Source organism: Felis catus, chromosome D4 (assembly GCF_018350175.1).
Source record: "Felis catus isolate Fca126 chromosome D4, F.catus_Fca126_mat1.0, whole genome shotgun sequence".
NCBI classification, from domain to species: Eukaryota; Metazoa; Chordata; class Mammalia; order Carnivora; family Felidae; genus Felis; species Felis catus.
The window spans coordinates 50,635,077-50,656,985 of record NC_058380.1 but is presented as its reverse complement, the minus strand read 5'-3'; the positions used below and the strand labels follow the sequence as shown (position 1 = coordinate 50,656,985).

Here is a 21,909-nt window from a genome sequence, read left to right as displayed (position 1 = left end):
CATGGGGACTTGCCTATCAGCTCTTTGCATTTCCAGGGAGCTTCATTCTAGATGAAAAAGTTTGAGCAAAAGAGACATCGTAATGTTTGAGCATGGCAGAATGTTTAATGCATTTGGAATGAGGACTGGAGGAGATCAGAGTTTCTGTTTCCTTATCTGTAAAATGGAGATAAAAATACCATCTGTTCTAGCTTTCTTTATAGTCTTGTTGTGAGGAGCTTTGAAATCTACATGTGAAGGAGCTTTGAAAACATAAAAGTGTTTGTGAGATTTCAAAACAGTTTTAGTGAGAAAAAAAATCATCTATGTTTTAGTGCTGGGGAGTTCTGGGTTCAAAATTTAGCCTTACTTTCTACTAATTTTGTGATTTTTGCCAAATTACTTCATCTAGCTGAGCCTCAATTTCTTTTTCTCTTAAATGGTCATAAAAACATCCACCATGTAAGACTATAGTGGGGATTAAAATGTTAATAATTGGGGCACCTGGGTGGCTCGGTCCCTTGAGCCTCTGGCTCTTGACTTCCGCTCAGGTCATGAGCTCGTGGTTCATGGTTTCAAGCCCCACACCGGGGTCTGTGCTGACCAACGCAGAGCCTGCTTGGGATTCTCTCTCTCTGCCCCTCCCCCGACTCATGCGTGTGCGCGCTGTCTCTCTCTCTCTCTCTCTCCTCTCTCTCTCTCTCTCTCAAAAATAAAATAAACATTAAAAAAATAAAAAATAAAATGTTGATAATACATGTAAAGGATCTGGTACATAGTAGAGTTTAATAAACGGTGGCCAGTAGCGGCACATTAAGGGACTTGGTTGAGACATAATCCTCCAAAGATGATTGTTTTCCCCTTCAGTCAGCCTTTTACATTGAGGCAAAAAGAAAGAGTGACTTTAAAGCTGGTTGAAGGTCTGAATAAATACCCATGTGGTTCAAGAGACAGATGTCTTGAAGTTCATTATCTAAGTATCTCTGGAAGAAAAATCTCCAAACTTCATGAGATTTTAATATTTACTGAAGTATTTGTGAGTACCAGCCACACTATGATTATTCTGTCTCATTCACACACTCTCATCAGAATGGAGGCTCTTTTGATGGCGTGCACAGGAGACTGGCAGCGTATGCAGGAAGGTTTCCCATTGGTGTCCATGCAAGCAGATACTCCAGGCCCCAGGGAAACAGCCAAACAAGTGATACTGAGGGTCATGTAAGGTGATGCAAAAAGACTGTTCTGAGGTCCATGGTAACTGACAGCATCCTCATCGTCAGAACAGCAGAACAGCAAGTTCTTATTTGCTGGAGACATGAGGAGGCGGCTGATGGATGATTGCTGCTTTTTTGTCAGCAACTAAGCATTTGTGATACAGAGGAACTATTGTCTATTTTAAAAGAGGAAAAAAAAAAACCAACCGCACCATCCTTTCTCCATCTTCCCAACTTCCAGCTCGTATTTTTATTCTGGAAAAGCACTTTTAGTGCCCTCAGTTTTCTCACACCTCTTTCCAGGTAGAGCCAGCCTTTGGGAAGGTATTCTTTTCAGGGAGAAAGATTGCTCCCTCCTCTCCCTAGGGTTGGCAGAGTTTGTGTGGTGATATCCTTCGTGGTGATATTTTGAAGCACCCCAGGCGTGTCATTTCACAGACAGTCTCAGGCAGAGAATGCCACAGGACCTGCCTTTGAACATGACTGTCTTTGTTTGGGGTGGGGAGGTGTGCTCAGCTCCATGTGAGGAGGAGAGAAAAAAAAAACAAAAACAAAAACGCCGCCCAAGTGTCATTTCAGTGAAAACCTAATTGGAAGAGGGTGAGATTGAGAGGGAGGAAGTGAGCAGACAGAGGCTGCAGAGAGTGGCCAGAGGAGGCATCATCTGAATGATCAGCAGTTCTGCGCAAAGAGCAGTGTGTGAGAGGGAATACCAGTGTCTCAGGTGTTTTTGTTTTTATGTTTTTGCCTGAATAACTTTAGGTTGATTGCATCACCAAGCCATGCTTGAGTGTGGAATAGCAAAACCCCATCTAAGTAGGGAAAGTGCAGTTCAGTGAGATCATGCTCCAAGTTCATTTGCACAGATTCCATGATGGGCTCTTCTGAATCTGGCCACAGCTGTTGGCCCATTTTGCTAGGGCTTGACCCCTGAGTGGATCATTTATCTCCTTTCTGTTTCCAAGCCATAGGACACCACCTTTACCTCCAGCCAGTCTATACTTGTGGTCTTTGGGGAATATGTGGATGGAGAGTCTGGGTATAGAGGTTTCATGAACAAGCAGGAGAGACAGGTTGAAGGGCATCACTTTTTAGAATAGGAGGCTGTGTGGACAGAGCATTTGCTAGGAGTCAGGAAACTGGATTTTAATCCTAGTTTTGCCTGTACTAGCTATGTAGTTAGGCAAGTAATTTTATCTCTTAGAGACCCAGGTATAATAACTACTACACATCTACTATAAACCACACCAAAATTTTGTAAGGGTCAAATGAGATAGGGAAGAGAGCACTGAAAACCAAAGCTGCATTTTCCAAAATGATAGCCACTAGCTGCATGTGACTATTTGAATTTCAATTCATTAAAATTCAATAAAATGAAAAGTTCAGTGCCTCAGTCACACTAGCCACATTTCAAGTGCTCCATAGCCACATATGGCTGGTGAGTACCATATTAGACAACAAAGATAAAGAACATTTGCATTATCACAGAAAGTTTTATTGTACATCTCTGTCTCAGAACTCTAAGGTGTGATACCAAAGATGTAAAGGATGAAGTTAGAGGAGTGATAAATGCTGTCATAGTTGAGGATTCTTGGAAACAGACAAAACCTACTCAAGTTAGTTGAAGTAAAACAAGGGATTTATTCGGCAAATTCAGGGTAAACTTATGGATCTCAAGAGCTGGAATCATAGCTAGGCTTCAAAAACAACTAGAACCAATTCCTAGAAGCTTATCAGGAACTCAAGAAGCCACTCTCCTTCTCACTGTTTCTCTTTTTCTCTTGTCTTCCTTTCCCTGTAGCCACTTGTGCTGTGCTCTCTGTTTCTCTTTGTGTCAATGACTTTTTCCTTTCCTCTCCCTTTTCTTCCTCTCCCCCCCCCCCCCATTCTCCTAACTTCCTCAGTCTTCTCTCCTCCCTCCCCTCTCTGCAGACCAGCTTTCTTAACTGCACTGCATGTGGTCCAAATAGGGCTCAACCAGGCCCAGTTTTCATTGTTTCTCAGGGACAATGCCTAACAAAGGCTGGGTTCTGATCCCAGATTCCCAGGAGAGACATTAGCCAGTTTGGAATGATAGCCACCCCGATCCAATCAGCTATATTTAGGAGGATGGGGTAGTGATTCTATGCCTCCTCAATAAAGGCAGTGGGGAGTAGGACAGATGCTGTAAAAAGGAGCATATATGGCATGGGGATGGGGCATTGACTAACATGTTCATGTTGACACCTTGGAGAGTTCATTAACCAATGACCACACAGGGAGGAGTTGCCAGAGATTTGACCAAGGCCATGAAGAAAAAGAGTTATTTGCGTGGTTTGAATCATCATCACAGATCCTTGGGGGTTTGGCGTACCCTTAACATCCTTATACTTGGATGGAAGTAGGTACTGCCAGAGCAAGGTGGAAATCAGATCTAAGCGTTTGTCATTTCTTAAATGCAAACTGTGTACTAGTAAGACCCTTTTCTCTTCAGCCTTTAGGAAGAAACATGAGGTTCTCTTGGAAACTATTCAAGAGGAAGATGGAAGGGGCCGTTTAAAAGTGATTAAAAGCTGCAGACCGCAAGACTGGGGCCAGAGGGCTGGCAGTGGAAAACCCTGCTGGGTTGTGACCTCTCACTGAAAAGTTCCAGGTGCCTTTTTGCTTCCTGCAAAAGAAAAGAAGAGAAGGAAAAGACCATGTCCATAGCCTTGAAGCAGGTGTTCAACAAGGACAAGACCTTCCGGCCCAAGAGGAAATTTGAACCCGGCACACAGAGGTTTGAGCTCCACAAACGGGCTCAGGCGTCCCTCAACTCAGGCGTGGACCTGAAGGCGGCCGTGCAGCTGCCCAGTGGGGAGGACCAGAACGACTGGGTGGCGGTGCACGTGGTGGACTTCTTCAATAGGATCAACCTCATCTATGGCACCATCTGTGAGTTCTGTACCGAGCAGACCTGCCCTGTGATGTCAGGGGGCCCCAAATATGAGTATCGCTGGCAGGATGACCTCAAGTACAAGAAGCCAACTGCCCTGCCAGCTCCCCAGTACATGAACCTCCTTATGGATTGGATCGAGGTCCAGATCAACAATGAGGACATATTTCCAACATGCGTGGGTAAGTCCATGACCAGCTTCTTGCTTATTTTGGTGCATCTCACCCAAGCTCAGAAAGTTTGCAGGGGCTTCTTCTAGGTCTGTCCTTGAATGCCGGGTGGCACCCTATCAGTGTTTCCCTAACATCCATCGTACTTGCAGTGTCTTTTTTCAGATCTAAGAACCTCCTTGAAATAAAAAAAAAATCATTTGTGGACTACTTACAATTATTTTGTGGACCTCAGTGGTATAGGTACCACATGCTAGAGAGCATTGCCTTGCTGAGATGTTAGATTTGATCTTGCTGGTTTCCTTAGGACTACATTCCAGACTCACCCAGTTAGCCATGTAGAATTTTCATTTTTTGGCTAATTAACTAAAGTTACATTAACTCTGGTGCATTTATTGGTATTCATCTCTCAGGTTAAGGAATCCCAGTGTGAGAATGCATGGATTTGTTTGGGGATCAAGCAAACAGAGGTTGGCATTCTGGGGAAATAAAAATCCTGGCATCTGTTTTTACCACTCCTGATCATTTGTTATTAATTCCAGGTTGTATTAGTAACTCTGGACCCATGTGTAGCTGCTAGACCCACTAGAACTTGAAATGCAAATGCTTTCATTTGTGTGGTGCTCTGAGCTATAAAACTCTTCAAGGGGAAGGACCAAACCTTATCTCCCTTTTATATTTCTTTATGCTGCTGATAATTGGATTTGCCATGCACCGACAGGCTGAATTTAAAGTTCAGGGGGTTTTTAGGCATCAGATTCAATAGGAATGAGCCACCTCCTATGTGTCTCCAGTGTCTAGCACAGTGCCCTGGAACTTTGTAGGCCCTCAGGAAATATTTGTGGAATGATTGAAAAAATACTTATGCTCTTAGTAGTATTAAAAAAGCTCTGAGATGGTTGGGATATAAAAGAAGCATTTGGAGCACATTGTTGAGATCACCTCTAGATGGGATGTGTGTATCCCCCCTGTGGTATATGGAAGTTGAGGTGGGGCGTATGGAAGTAATTAAGCTAAACTGGGGTGGGAGGGGAGTGTATAAATTGATTAGGGCAGTATGTGCATCTTGAAATATTCAGCACACACACCAATTTGCTCAGAATCACTGTATTGCCTTGACTTGCCCAGCTCTCTCATGCGCTTGCCCGATGCTGTCCCTTGCTAGGGAAGGAGGTGATGTGTGTGGTAATGCAAACTCCCTTGGCTCACCAGCACAGGAGGAAGAAGGCAGGGTTCAGAAACTCCCCTGGCCGTATCATAGGCACCTTGGAAGGGGTGGGAATTTCTTAGGTTCGTGGTTTTTGTACTTTCACTGGCTGGCAGAGGCTTCTTTTTTTTGCTAGGAGGAGTTTTCCCAACTGCCAATTCTCTGTGCAGAACATGTGATAGCAATAAAGATAAATAAATTTGGGCAATGATACCTCCTCTTTGTCTTTCCCCTTCTGTTTCTACTCCTTGATGCTTTGAACTCTGGGCACTTCTCCTGTCTCTGGCAGCTGTGATTACCACATAGAATTGGTGACCAGAAATAACATCACAGAACCATGGTGTGTTACTTGAGAGTAAGGAAGCTTCTGGCAGTCTGCTTGGAAACTAGGACATAATAGATGGTTTTAGACTTTCCTTGGAGGAAATCAGCAGATGCCGCCATATCCCCTAGAGTAATAGACTTTGCTGTCTTTTTCCAGACATTTCGTTAGCCATTCAGTGGGCTTGCAGACCATGCTCACCTCATCAGAGTCCTCTGTTGGCTCCAGAGTACATTGGCGTCCTGAGAGATCTTAACAGGCGCACCATGGTTTTGTTTCTTTCTTTTTTTCTTTTGCCCATGGAAAATAAGTTTGGGAACTGCTGAATGAAACCAGTTTCTTTACTGCAGGACTTTTAATATGCTAATGTGCATTATAATTCTCCAAGAAAGGAATACTTTAGTGTGTAGTATTTCCTAATTTGAATGTGTATCTTTTTTTGCTTTTAATGAACACCATTAGCATCTTTTGAGAAATGTTTATCTATATAAGTTAGAGGGGTCAAACATTTGTTTGTATCAGAATGCTTTGGGCCTTCTGTTCAAAATACAAATTCTTTGCCCTTCCCCCTTAACAACTAAATTAGAATATCTTAGATGAGACCTAAGAATCTGCACTTTCAGTAAGCACCCACCTCTCCTCTTTAACCGCCCAGAATGCTTTGCATTCCCCCCAGAAACAGTCTATTTCTTACCTCTCTGGTTTTATCCATCTTGTTTGGATGGAATTCCCCATCTTCTCTAACTAGTGAATTCTCACGCCTCTGTGAAGCTTTTCACCCATCAGAATGCAGGCTCCTTAAAATTACGGAATATGTTTTGTTCACTTGAATATTCTAGCACAAAGTCCTGTCTTGGTGCCTTATAAATTGTTGAATGGATGGATGGGTGGATAGAAGGATGGAAGAATGGAGTAAAAATGATCTTTACAAAGACCCAACATGTCTGTAGTGCTGGGGACCAAAAGTTAAATAGATCTGAATCCCTTTATCAGCATCCTTGGAATATCCTGCACCTTGCCTTCACAGAGTTTAGTTATCTCTTATTTTTCCAAGATGATATGTTAGGGGTCAGTAAAAACCACCACCATCTACCATCACCTCGAAGGTCTTCATCAGCATCCTGCTCACCTGTACTATTTGCCCTTGCATAATATTGTTGCTATGTTTTGAAAAAAATTTATCTCTAGGAGCCACTTTCTCTGTTAGAATTCATTTCCTCCTCTTCTTCCTCCCCCTGATTCCAGCCCACTTTTCTTCTTTTTGATCTTTGTACTGCGGTGAGTCATTATCATGGAAATGATCAAGATGTCTGTCAGGATAAAGTAAAAGAAGAATTCTCTGCAAACAGCAGACCCTGGGTGGATGAGACATGGGGAGTTCTGCTTAGCATTACAGCTTTGAATCCCAGGCATATTTCTGTGTTCTTGCCTGGGAATTGGGAGGGGTTCAAACTTCACCTCCTCCCCACTGTGATCCAAGGAAATAGGACCGGAAAATACTGACAGATGTGAAGGCTTCACCCTCAGTTAGGTATTAAAGGATATAAACAGCTGTTGATCTCTACCATTGAAACATGAGGGAAAGAAAAGCTTTCATCGGTTCCTGGATCCTAGTTTAACTAGGATACCCAGACTATTTCGAAGTCGAGCTTTCTCAGTTGGGAGAATACCAAACAGATGTGGCTTCTTTGTGAACCAGAGTTTCTTTCACTCCCCCTCGATCCCCTTTAGCTTCCTTTGTTAAAAAGTCAACAGATGTCCCTGTTAAAGCTTCTAAGACAGCAGTAACTTCAGAAGCACAGGCCACCTCCTCCTCTTCCATTGTATCTCCTCAACCACTCTTAGAGATAACAACAGAAAAATAGCCACAGCCTTCTTTTTTATTCTGTTGCCTGTCTCGTTAACAATAATTTTTATGTTCTAGCCCCCAGCTTCTCTGTTCTTGTTATATAATAGGATGTAATATCTTAGTTCTGACACTAAGAAAAAAAGTGAGTGGAAAACTTAGAGCTCCTCCAACTCATGTTTTTAAAAAGTCTCTGAACAGGAGGAATAAGAACATTTAAAAATTAATTACATGATCTCACCTACCTTTATGGTTTATATTAGATGGGTGTCAGGGAAGGAAAGGGAGAGAGGCGAAGGAGGGGACTCACATCTACTGAGCCTGCCAAGTGCCACTGTTAATCTTTAATTCCTGCAATAACTCAGTTAATTTAATATTCCATTTTACCAGTGAGGATGCTGACATTTAAACAACTTAAGGGGCTTTCCCAAGGCTGTACAGCTAATATGTCATATAGAAGTGAGAATTTGGGGGATGCCTGGGTGGTTTAGTCTGTTAAGGGTCCAACTCTTGATCTCAGTTCAAGACTTGTTCTCACGGTCATGTGGGTCACAGAGCCCACAATGGGCTCTGTGCTGGGCGTGGAGCCTACTTAAAAAAAAGAAGAAGGAGAAGGGGAAAGGGAAGGAGAAGGAAGTCAGAGTTTGGGCTCAAGAGTAGACAAAAATCTATGTCCTTGTTTCCTACTACCATTCATAGTATGTATTATTATTTTGCAAGTTTTCCTTCACATGGCTAAAGATTTCTCAGTCAGTGGTTTTAGGAAGTTGTTTAGGATGGAGAAAATTTTAGAAACCCCAATTTTGTATTAACTTTTAAGGAAGTGATTTTTAGTTTTTGTTTTATTTTGTTTTTGTTTGTTCCTATTTAAAAAATCACCTCTGAAACGCCTTAAGTGTGCGCCCAAGCACTTTAACTGTTTCCATGTTCCATTCCAAGATTGGCGAAGGGATGACTTTGCCAATGCATTTTGTGGGCCCACAATGACCTGTTGCTGCCATTCATTCATTCATTCATTCATTCAATAAATGTTTGTCAGGCACCTGCTCGGAAGCAAGCCCTATTTTAGGCACTAAGAGAGGAAAGCAGAGTTCATGTCCTTGAGCCTTTCCATAATGTCCAGAAGGTCTAGTTCCTCTGTAGGGTTTTCTGAAATGAGTAGTTTGCTCAGTGGTCAAATGCACTGTGGGAATAGTCACATCCCTTTGGCAATCTTTCTCATGAGGCTACAGCTGAGTTTCATCCTCTCTCAAAATATTGTGGCAGGAAACATGAGACTATAAAAATGTCCATAGGGAGAACTTTTCAGACACTAGGTGTCAGGGAACTGAGTTTATAATTAGCCTTTAAATTTTAACTTATTTTTTATTGCATGACTCCCGCATTTTTTTTTGTTTTGATATAAATCTGTATAACACTGGAAAGACAGAATGTACATCAACAAAATATATTTACGATGTGGTAGGACTAGCACTGGACTTGTAGACAGAGACTTAAATTTATTCAACTGCTCTGCCATTACAAGGTGTTATGTGACATTGGTAGACACATAACTTCTGAGCTTACATTTCTGTTTGTAAACTGATGATTGTAATTCGATCTCACGGGACTGTTGTAAGGATTAAATGAGGCAGTGTGAGTAAAAACACAGAGCCCAGAGCCCTAATCACCCATAAGAGGTGCTGGAAAAAACAAATGTGTTCATTGCTTTTCTCTCTCTGCATACATTTCTGCATAACTAACAAAAAATCCTGGAGACCACTAGGTGGTTTCTGAACAGTATCCCTAGAAAAATAAAATAAATGCATTGTAAAAGACTCAACAAGATTTTTAAAAGTTAGCAGTCTTCATTGCTGAATCGCTCTGTGATGGGGTTGTAAATTCTACAGGTTGTCATCTCTCAAAGACTTTGGGAAATTTCACTGGTTTTTAAGGAGCTAGGTCAAATCTTGGTTTGGGGGATGAACACGTAACTATTTAGGGAAGAAGACATTTGGTTGTGTCTTCTTGCTTGGTTTTCAGAAGACTGAGTACTAAACCTGCCCATGTGCAGTGTGAAACCAGCCAACCTCAGCAGAGGGTGGGCACAGGTTAGCTGGAGAAGAGGGGAGATAGCCTACTAGTCACATCTAGGATCAGCTACTCATTAAAATCAGTGTTGGGCAAGGTTACCTGGATTTGATCTCTCAAGAGGATGGGGAAGGGGTTCTCAGGCAGCTTAGTGCCAAGAATGGAGCCCCCATTCACAAGGTAGCCTTGTGAACTAGCAAGTTTTCCCAAGGCTCTGGAAACATGATTTGCCTTTGGGATCTGAGAAACTGTTTGGCTTTCTAAGAATTTGCAACATCTTGTGTCTGTGATATTCATATCCCAGAATCAACACCACCCTTGATTTCCCCCTGCCTGTTCCATCACATGTTAAATCCTCTCTGGAAAAAGTCCTAAGACAAACCCAATAGTCACAGCAAGGGATGTGAAAATAGACAGGGCCCTGCATCTGATACAAATTGTACAAGGTCCTTACTGATGGGAACTCCAAGGTTCTGCTCTTTTTTAAGAACTTGCCTCCTCTAGATTCTGATGCTACCCAAGTTTGTTCAGTTGTATATTCATGGAAGATATGCAGACACAGCTGAATCCACTCTTTCCTACCCCCACTGGCTACTGGAGAATTGATGGTCCATTGTGGATGGTCACAATTCCCTGCCTTGTTAACGCAATACTACAGTGGCTTGGTGGCTCAGTTAATGAGGACAGTGTTGAATAACCACCCCCACTTAACAAACCCCAAGAGATAGCTCCGAAAAATAGTGAGTGCTAAGAAGCAGAAAGGAAGAGAAGCAGATACAGGTAGCTCAGAGGGCCTGAAGACTGCCCTGTAAGGTAAGGCTAATCACCTGCTGTCCCAACCTGCACTGAATTCTCCATTACCAGTGCTATGTAATTTTAATGGGCCATATCTCAGGTGACAGGTTGTTACATCTCAGCATCAGCTGAGAAGGGAAAAGGGATATGTGATATTCAGTGGAAAACAGAGATGAAAAACAAAAGTTGTACTGGGGTGGGGGTGGGGCATCTGCAGCTTTAACTAGGTTGGTGATTGTAGACATGGTGTCCTTCCTTAGCCAACAAAGGCTGCACTGTGGAGGTCAGTGCTGCACGGGCCCACTCAGAGCCATGCTGTAAGGGATATGGAGTTGGAGGGAACAGTTGTACAAGCCACTTGAAGTGAGGAGGACACCCACATACTGGTTCTGGAATTCCCAACTGATTTCTAAAGAGAGCACAGGTTTACCTGAGTAGGGGCATCCGTACAGCCCTGACACCAGAGGCCTCCAGCTCTACCCTCCTGACCAGTGCTCTGAACTCCCTTTACGTAGGGTATAGATTCTTAAATAATGCCATTTTGAAGGGAGATAAAATGATGTGCCTGCCTCAGATCCCCCATGTGTGGAGAATGATTCACTGGCTTTTCCTTTAAAATAACTTACAGGTCTAGGGGCGTGTGTTGTCTTCTGGAGACAGGACCTTTTTTGTCATTTTATCTTTAAAAACTCATGCTAAATGCATAGTCTTAAGTGATAATTCTATCCATGTTTTCCTTCACATAATCATTTTTTTCCATTAAGTTTTCTTCTAGTAGGATGGATGCTCTGGGAAAATGAGCCAGTTTGAAGCAGGGAGTAGGGGGGCAGTAAAAAGCAACAAAAGCATTAGTGTCTGTCAGATGTGACTTTGAATCCCAGTTATCAACTTTTACTAGCAGAATTTCAGTCTCTCTAAGCTTATTTTTTCATCTATAAAATGCATCTAACAGTACCTACTTCTTGGGATTATTGAAGGTATTAAATAACATGCTACCTTTCAAACACTCCGCTCAGCATCAGATATGCTTTAAATGTTAGTTCCCTCAGTATCACACAGTATCAATGTGATGAAATAGACTCATCAGGTAAATTGAGGTAAAAAAGAGCCTCGGATAAAAATCAAGCATTATAGGGGTGCCTGGATAGCTCAGTCGGTTAAGCGTCTGACTTTGGCTCAGGCCATGATATCGCGGTTCATGGGTTCAAGCCCCGTGTCGGGCTCTGTGCTGACAGCTCAGAGTCTGGAGCCCGTTTCACATTCTGTGTCTTCCTCTCTCTCTACCCTTCCCCTGCTTGTGCTCTGTCTCTGTCTCTCAAAAATGAATAAGCATTAAAAAAAATTTTTAAACCAATCAGGCATTATATCAAGCATTTGACTGTGGAGTCGATCATCCATGTTGCCTTCCTCTTTTGCTACATCTCATGGAACCAGTGGAAAAAAGGGCAAACTTTTATGAGATGAGATCAAGTTTGCTTGGCCTTGACAGCCAGAGGCAGGAACAGGTCCACAATGGAACTTCAGAAGATCCTTCACATGCATGGCATATGTGGCCTGCACCTAGCTGATTCTACCTTCTTGTTTCCACTACAGGATACAGCATTCCACATAACACTCTGCACTAAGTAGACACCTGGAGAACAAATTACTACTACACAGGTATAGATTGATTGGCCACTGCCATACAGTTCATATTGCAGAACAGATGTATCCCTGAAAAATGTGAAGGAGTTGAATTTTTTGTTACTTGGCTAATATTTTCATTTCTCAGAGAAAGTTCAATATTTAAAGAAAGCTTGTCAAAGAATCCCTTTATGGGGCGCCTGGGTGGCTCTGTCGGTTAAGTGTCCGACTTCAGCTCAGGTCACGATCTCGCAGTCCATGAGTTTGAGCCCCGCGTCGGGCTCTGGGCTGATGGCTCAGAGCCTGGAGCCTGTTTCCGATTCTGTGTCTCCCTCTCTCTCTGCCCCTCCCCCGTTCATGCTCTGTCTCTCTCTGTCTCAAAATTAAATAAAACGTTTAAAAAAAAATCCCTTTATTAGGTGAATACCTCTTTAGCGATGTGTCTGATTGATTCTCAGTGCATGCCTCTAGAAGTTAAAGTGTTTGTCTTTGTGGAGACTCAAACTGAATTGTTAGTTTTCTCACAGGAAAAGGAGGCATCGTTCTTGAAAAGAAGCAATAGGCTTTTGGTGTTTCTACATCATTCAGCCCAGGTTCTCAAGAACGGAGAGCATGGATGATTTGAGGGGGAAACTTTAGCCAACTGTAGAGTGTTTGTTTTGTGGCCCGCTCCCTGAGTCATATCATCCAGGAAACTTCCAGAAAAGAGAGGCTGAAGTGTGGGAGCCCTAATGCTTGCAGCCCAGTGGAGCCTCAACATCTGGGGACCAGCAAGCATTACTTGTGGATGACTTCCTTCAGCATCACCTTGGTTGCTGGGCCCATCTGAGGAGTCCTATGAGGAATCTTTCAAGGAGCAGAGGGAAGGCAGTTGTTGAATACTGGGGATTTGCCTGGTATGGCCTCTCATCAAATATAAACCATTCATATTTTGCCATCCCAGAGTAGGGAAGAAAAAGCGGGTAGCTGAGGGAGTCTGTCTTCCCAGGTCTTGGAAGACGAAATGGGAGCAAATATGTTAATGACATACCGAGAAACTGTCTTTGGACAGGAACTGTCAAAATACATGGGACGTGTTTTGATGGCTTTATTTTTGTTTTCCAAAAATAGTGTAGAATTAATGGCTGATTGTCAGTCCAGGTTCAAATCTGTTCCTGTCTTTGTGGACTGTGTGACTTGGCAAGCCCTGAAACTCTCTGAGCTGTTTCCTCATTTGGAAAATGGGGGTGGGTAATGATAATATCCACTTTGTAAGGTTATGAGAATTAAGTGTCATAACGCATATGAAGCTCTTAGTGAGTTCCCGGTAGAGAGTTAAGTGCTGAATAAATTTGAGCTTTATTTCCTTTTCATAGTAATATAAAAAGGGAAGGCTTGTGATTTATTGGAGCTTCTAATGCCTGATTACAGAGGAGAATTTCTCCTGCTGCATTCTCTCCACATTTCTATCTGAAGTAAAATTGAGAGAAGTTATCAATGACAATTACAATAGTTACCTTGAAAAAAAATAATTTTTATGGATCTCAGTTAATAATCAAAACTTGAACAGCTGAAAGTAATAGATTCCATTTTAAATGTGGGGCAGGAATTCCAAAGTTTAAAATACAGCCATAGTAATATTAACGAACATGTATTACCTATTCTGGGCCAAGCACTGTGCTAAATTCTTTCCGTATATTTTTTTCTAGACCTCACAGAGGCTCTGGTTGACTATTATTATTATCCCTATTTTGAAATGAGGCACCTGAGATGACTCTCTCTCTCCCCAAAGTATGGGGAGAGCTGGAAAGTCAAACAGGGATGGTGAAGCAAGCAAGTAATAACAAAAGGTGCCAGCCACTGTGCCCCTCAGGTTGGACACAAGGACGGGGGGGAGCCAGGGCTGCTCAGCAGGAATTGGGAGCACAGAGCAAAGACCTGGTCCATAAACAGTGGAGCCAAGAAGCTGAGTAGCTAAGTCCACGGGCACCTGGGTGGCTCACTTGGTTAAGCATCTGGCTCTTGATTTTGGCTCAGGTCATGAGCTCAAGTTTCATGGGATCCAGCCCCAGGTCATCGGGCTCTGTGCTGACAGTTCGGAGCCTGCTTGGGATTCTTTCTCCTTCTCTCTCTGCCCCTCCCCCACTTTCTCTCTCTCCCTCCCTCTCTCTGTCTCTCTCTCTCTCCCCCAAAATAAATAAAAATTTAAAAAATTTAATAAAAAATAAAATAAAAGAAGATGAGCCCAAAGGACAGAGGGCAAGGAAAAGCCCATGGGCTTCTGCTCTCCTCCACTCTCCCGCCAGTACTTCCCCTTGTCTTTGCGAAAGAGCCTGGGAAACATGGTGCAAAGCGTAGGGAATGGATCTGAGAACAAGTAGGCAAGTGATTGACTCATGGAGAAAACAGATAAATAACAAATAAATGGATGATATGATTTTAGGTAGTGATAAGTTCTATGGAGACAGCTGAAGTTGGGACACGGTATTGGGATGCTGCAAGATTTAAATGAGATAGATGTAGAACAGTGCTTCTCAATTTTTTTTTTTTGGTCTCTTAAAAATTATTGCAAATTCCAAAGGCCTTTTGTTTACAATGGTTACGTCTATCAATAGTTACCATTTTAGAAATTATAAGCAGGAAGGCTTACAAATATGTATTCATTGAAAAAAGATAATAAACTCATCACGTACTAACATATAAAACATCTTTCATGAAAGATAACATTTCCCAAAACAAAAAAATTTGAGTAAGAAGAGTAGCATTGTGGTTTTTGGGTTTTGGTTTTGTTTTGTTTTTTTTGTTTTCTTGGTAAATCACTTTAATGTCTGTTGAGAAGACAGCTGGCCTCCCTTATCTGGTTCTGCATTTTGATCTATTGTGAGAGGTTGTTTTAAATTCAAGTCCAGGGTCACAGATAAATAGTTGGAAATGCAGTGGCTTTGTGTACCCCTGGCAAGACCCCCCATGAAAGAACCTCCAGGGTCCTTACAATACTTTGAAAACCACTGATACAGGTAAAGCAATGGGGAGGCCAGTCCTTTGCACCTACTAGGCACTTGAAATTGTGGTTGAATGAGTGCAAGTTAAAATTGCATTGAGGGTTTGCTGTCCCTTGTGATAATGGTGATTGATACTGGTGACATCGTGATAGTATAAACCAGTTAGATAACACTGTTCCTAGGGCCCCATTGATCAGTAGGTCATAAGCTTTGTGGTATTTACAGAAATACTGATGGTATTTCACTTCCATGGGCTCAGTTGCGTAGTCTCCCTCTCACAGACTTTTGTAGGACCACCAAAAGAAAGATGCTAATTACTCTCTGGAAAAAAAAAATGAACCCTGTTTTCTTTAGTATTGTGTTCACACCAACCTAATGAGCTACTCCAGACTAGACACTTAATTGGTAGTTCTTGATGCGCACATAGGAAGTATTTTAAAATTTGAATGGAATTGCTGTGACATAATTATTGTGCCATAAAATTGAATAGCCAGTGGTAGACTACCACCAGTTAATCACCTTGCAAATTTTATGCAACAAGTTTTCAAGTCCAGGGTAGTGTTTTGTCTGAATCTGAGAGGTCATGAATTTCTTCTCCCATCAACTGGCACTCATTCTTATATTCTTACAGAATGCCAACATTAGCCAACACCTAAGTAGTATTTGTAAGCTATTATGGAAAATAAATTGATTGAATGATTTAGAAAATATTTGCTCTTTTGGATTATCTGTGACCTGCTCTTTCCATAAGCATAGATAATTGAATTCAGCATTAACTGAGCCCCGTGACAAAGGAGACAACCATTAGTCAGGTTTAGGTAGACATGACCCCATTGCTTCAACCTGCAAATGGGCAGATAAGTGTTACCATCTGCGGACAGACTAATTTTTAAATGAACTTTATAAAATATCTTATGCAGAAGGAAATGTGTTTCATTGCTTTGTCAGAGGCAAATCTCACATCTGCCTTTCTGAGCAGATTGTGTCATATCTAGCTTTGATGTTATGCAGTTGCCATAATGATGTGTACCATTTACTGATCATCTACTATGTAAGTTAATTGCTTTACAAAGTTCACTTGGGTTTAATAACCTTTTTTAGAAAGATGTTTTTTACCTTTTTTCAAAATAAGGAGGCAGTCTCAGAGAAGCACAGGTCACACAGCCTGTAAAGACCTGTAGTAATTTTCTTGACTCCACTGTGTTTTTTCACTATGCCAGGGACCTCTGTGACATGCACGTATGAGGCATGTGCATGCACGCCTTTGCATAAACCCACAGACACAAATATATTCAAAGACTGAGTGAGAGAGGAAAAAAGTGAAAGGATAATTTGAAGATGCAAAAAGTTTGGCTTCTCTGTAACACCAAAGCATGAGGCCTTTGCAGAAGAAATCTCGCATGGATGAAGTAAGGTATTTCAAGTCATGGCTTTGATACTTTCTCACTGTGCCTTGACTACTGGGATTTTGACACACAGTGTGCTGCAGCTTGGAAGATTGATGCCAGTCGGGCAAACTTCCCATTAATTAATACGGTGAAACAGATGTTTCAGTGATTTGCATGTGTGTGGTGAGGGTTGATTGTGTGTGTGTGTGTGTGTGTGTGTGTGTGTGTGTGTGTGTGTAAGATTAAATCTCACTGGTTATAAAGAAGAGGAAAAAAATAAAAGGATGTGAGGGCATGCCACCTTGCTACATTTAGTGCCCTGTAGTTTCACACTGCATCCCTGAGCAGTCTTCAGTTTTCAGTCTCATGAGCGCTGCGCCTGTGGCTCCCTCTGCCTCCTCTTTTTTGCTCCTTTGTTGTTAACCCTGTTTTCTCTGCTGTAATGCTAGAGGACCTGGGTCATAAGGTAGCTATGAGGTCTTAGGAGACTACATAGCTTGGCATGTAGAAAATGCTTGATAAATATCAACTAACGTGGTTCCTGATTACCGTATATGTGCAAAGTAGTTGCTGTGTCTTTCTCCCACAGAAGAAGCTGCACATGCCAATTAATAAATAATTGAGGCTCCCAGAACTAAAGACCCTGGAGGCCTTAAGACCCTCGACAGGCAGGGTCAGAAGCAGGTTTCTGAACTTCCTGCAGAGGTGGACTTTTCAGCCATGGTTTCTCAGTCACCCCCTCAGACAGTTGACCCTTCAGGGCCCATGAAATTGTTTTTAGACCTAAAACATGTTGACTGTTAAAATAGCCATGGAATCTGGCTGCCTTTATCAGTTTATGATGACTCACGGGGCTGATTGGACCTGATGTTATTTCAGGTGTCACAGGTGTATGTTTCACCCCCTGCAGCTCCCTGGCCTCCCCGCGGTGCTATCCAGCAGCTGGCCTTTGAGCAAGGACCACAGGGGCACTCTGTCAGCTCATGAGAAATACGACCAAAAGCAGGGCTCAAGTTTTTCAGATATAATAGGGTAGCCCTTTACAAGACCGTTTGAAAAGGGGATGTTATCAAAGTGAACCTTTTAAACTATCCAAAATTGATCTATACGGACAGGTTTCTTGAAAAAGCTAGATTTCAGAACTAGGTTCGGGGTTATTAATTCAACAGCTATTTATTAAACACCTCCATATTCCAAGTACTGTATTCATCAGTGGGATACATGCCTACCTTTTAGGGTCTCCTCCACACCCCTAAGAGCCAACAGTTGGAGCATTTCACCCACCAGAGGCTCTGTCTTCCCAGGTTTTAGTGACTGGCTGGACTGTCCTAATGTTGTTTATCAGGCTGACCCCACACTCCCAAATTCCAAGACCAGGAAGTGAATTCTTTCCCGGAGTTCTACCTTGTACCCCAGTTTTACAGACTGGCATCTCACCTGTCTGCCCAGTTGTGCCCATATTGGAGTCACTTTGGGTGTCCAGGCTGATCACAGGATCCACACTGCTTGATGCCATCCCCTCCCATGCTGACTGCTGGCCAGCCCCTGGTTCCTGTGCCACAGCACTCTGCCATCTGCTGCCGCTCCATGGGCTGCCTCCCGCTAAATTTGCCCCAAGCACCTGCCTCATCCTCACAGATCTCTCGGGGGTCCTAAACCTCATGCTGCTGAAGAGGGCATCCTACCATCAACTTAGCAGAAGCTCTGAAGCCAGACACAGCTTCAGGCTGGGCACTGTGTTTTGAGCAGGGAGCAACTGAGGCTCGCAGGCTGGGCAGGAATGGCCTCTGAATCAAGCTTCCTTTAGCTGATACCGCTCAGGCTTTTTCTTTTCTTTTTAATTTGTTTCAATGTTTATTTATTTTTGAGAGAGAGAGAGAGAGAGGGAGAGAGAGAGCAGGGGAGGGGCAGAGAGAGGGAGACACAGAAGCTGAAGCAGGCTCCAGGCTCTGAGCTGTCAGCATAGAGCCTAATGCTGGGCTCGAACTCACGAACCATGAGAGCACTGTCTGAGCCGAAGTCAGACACTTAACCCACTGAGCCACCCAAGTGCCCCCTGCTCAGGCTTTTTCTAAGGTTAAAACTCTGCTCCTCTGCCAGAGCTGAAGTGTAGTAAAAGACTGAGTGGCTAAGAGATGGTGCAGCCCCTTCTTTTTTTTTTTTTTTAATTTTTTTTTTACATTTATTTATTTTTGAGAGACAGAGTGAGAGTGGGGGAGGGGCAGATAGAGAGGGAGACACAGGATCGGAAGCAGGCTGCAGGCTCTGAGGTGTCAGCACAGAGCCTGATGTCCAGCTCGAACCCACAGACCATGAGATCATGACCTGAGCTGGTTGGATACTCAACTGACTGAGCCACCCAGGCACCCCAGTGCAACCCCTTCTTTACAAGACTTCCTAGTGCTCTCAGCTGTTATGCTGTTATGTTACTGCTACGGCTGCCTGTGAATGTGGCATCCAATAGGCAAATTCACTTGTGTCACAGTGTCTTAATGGTATTGCAATGAAATAAGAAAAGGAAAAATGCCTCTGACGTATTGCATGGGAGGGCCTTATCAAGATGCTCCATTCATCTACTCCAGCAGTCCATCTCCTTAATTTAAGAAATAGCAATGTGATTTCTGTTCTTCCACAGCTTCTAGATGTGTTTTTGTTTTCAGTGGGCTTTAACGAAGTCATTATCCCATGCTTTAAGAAAAAGCCTCCAGGGGGGCCTGGGTGGCTCACTCAGTTGGGCATCCAACTTTGGCTCAGGTCATGATCTCGTGGTTTGTGAGTTTAAACCTTGCATCAGGCTCTGTGCTGACAGCTCAGAGCCTGGAGCCTGCTTCCGAGTTCTGTGTCTCCCTCTCTCCCTGCCCCTCCCCCATTCATGCTCGCGCTCTCTCTCTCTCTCTCAGAAATAAATGAATATTAAAAAAAGTTTTTTAAGAAAAAGTCTCCATACTAAAAATACTTCCAATACATTGTTTTAAATTCCATGATTTAAAAAAAAAACTAAAAACTAAAGTCTTTTTTCCTTGGAGAATAAGCAGTTTCAGATAGAAGACAGGCAGATATTTCCCTTAGGATGATTCTCCCTCTACTGCATAGTTCACTGCTTACAGATAATGCTTGTGACAAATGGAGGATGCATCAGTGGATTTCAGAAGGAAGGGATCTGGTGACAGTGTTATGCACATTGTAATGGTTGAAGGGAGATTTTTATCAGAAATGACTATTGGTTTTTTTCCCCCATCATGTGGATCATAGTTGTCAATAATTAGTAGATAAATAGGTTGTATATAAATAAATAAACAAATCTGATAAGAGAGCCATGGCCCCTTAACTGGCTAGTGTCCAATAAAATAAGACAGTTGTCCCAGTGCTGTTAGCAAGGGCTTGAAACTCATAAAGAGGACTAAAGTCAACAAATACCTTTATAATTATATTTTCTTCCTAATATACACAATTTACAAATATGTACAAATATACAAAATACAAATGCGCGCGCACACACACACACACACACACACAAAGTCTGCAAAGGGGGAGCTCAGAAGTGATATTTAAGGTGAGTCTGGATGGCGAGTGGGATTCAGCAATGGTGAGAGGGGAGGGGAGGGGGATGGTTTGGTCATAAGGAGAGAGCCACGTGTGTGGAGGCTCTCAGGTGAGAAAAGTGTGAATGTGAGTGCAGATGTGAGTGCCGCATAGTGAGTGAGGCAGGAGTGACACAGGATGAGTTCACAGGGGCAGCAGGGCCTTGGAGGCCATGCATGAGAACACAGAGGTCCTGAGAAGAACTCTGAGCTTTATTCTGTGGTCTTAGGAAGCCTCTGAAAACAGATACGTGAATGGTGAGACTTGAATGTTAAAAGAATTTCCCTGGCCACAAGCCAGGGAGAGGGAAGGATGGATGCATGGAAACCAGCCGGGAGCCCATTGCAGTGGTCCAGATAAGAGACAGTGTGGGCTGAAACTCCAGTGTGGAGAGAATATGGTGGATTGAAGACGTTTAGCAGGGAGAATCAGTGATGGGATATCTGGGGATAATGCAGGGAATAAGAGTAAGGGTCACTCCTAGGTTTCTGGCTTGAGCACTGAGTAGAGCCACTTAATGAGAATGAGAATCTTGGAAGAGGAGTTTTGGGGGCTGGAAGTTTGGATGAGCTGATTTTGAGGTGCCTCTGAGACATCCAAGTAAGAATATGTACCAGGCTAGTGGAGATACAGGTCTGGGACTCGGAGGACAGGTGGGCCATTGAAGCCATAGGGCATTGAACCCATAGCTGTGGCTTCACCTAAGGGGGAGTTGAAAGTATAAGGAAAAAAGTCCTAGGACAGAGCCCTGAGGAACCTCACAGTTAGCTGGGTGGGGCACAGTCGGGGGTATGTTGGTGAAGGGGTTGGAGAAGTCAGAGTTTAGGAAAACCAGGGACATGGTGTCACCAGAACAGAGGTGGGGAGTGCTGTAAAGAGTAGTGCCTTGAAAGGTTAAGATGAGCACAGAAAAGGCCAGCACATCACACAGGTCAACAGAACGAGAGGGGCAGGCAGCAGTCCAGGGGAGGCAAAAACACTTAGAAGGCAGCCCTCTTCTCCTGAACAGGTTCCGATCCGCATCCGTGCCTAACAGAGCCTCGCCAGCTCCAAATCCCCTTTCCAAGGCAGAGACCGTCTGTCTTGGGGGGAGGAGGGAGAGACACGAAGCTGCCATGCATCTCCAGAGAGGCCGAATGAATAATGTGGGTCTTGACTTCTCAGTTCCGTTTCTCCCCTCATGATGCTGGACCGTTCCTCCCACCCTCGTTCCCTTCTACCAAATTGCCTGCATTCGCTGTGCTCACTCAAATGGTTTTCTTTTGTTCAATCCAAAGTGCCTTGGGTAAGCTAGGAACTCTGACCCATAGAGAAAAGGCTGCTTGCCCTCCGCAGGCTCCGTGAGAGGTCACCCTTGGCAGTGATTCAGTAGCTTAGCAGGTTTACTGCCATAGCCTGCAGTTCCTACACCATAAATTACGAAGCCCATGCACCTTCCACATGCACGGGAAAGGCTTCATTCTCATCTATAAATCACAGGGATTCTAAAGACCTTGACGATTCACAGCACAACCTCCCTCCATTCTTTCGCTTCCAGGAATATTTTCAGACTTGATTAACTGGAAGGCTGGAGATGGGGCTTTGCAGGCTCCTTTTCGGTATCCTTGGCCGTATGAAGAAGTGAGAGCAATACCTCTCTTTTTAGGGCAGAAGACACGAGGTTGGTTTATCTCAGAGACTTTTTGCATCTCTGATTTCTGTGACAGTGAGGCTGGTACCCCCGTTTCCCCTGAACATCTGCCAGCAATTTCACCTCTCTGTGGCTTAATTCATGGGCACCTCCTAGTTTAGAATCATCTTGCTGCTCAAGGTGGGCAG

At 43.3% G+C, this 21,909-nt stretch overlaps 1 protein-coding gene across 11 annotated transcripts in view; it reads left to right on the top strand.

Moving 5' to 3' along the window:
• Positions 1–21,909, top strand: part of MOB3B (MOB kinase activator 3B) — a 202,980-nt gene that overhangs the window by 74,879 nt on the left and 106,192 nt on the right. For all 11 annotated transcript variants that reach the window (XM_023242374.2, XM_045043697.1, XM_019816065.3 and 8 more), the window contains one exon: positions 3,667–4,289. In XM_023242374.2, the coding sequence (XP_023098142.1) occupies positions 3,872–4,289 (418 nt within the window). In that variant the 5' untranslated portion in view covers positions 3,667–3,871. The remainder of the gene's footprint in view (positions 1–3,666; positions 4,290–21,909) is intronic.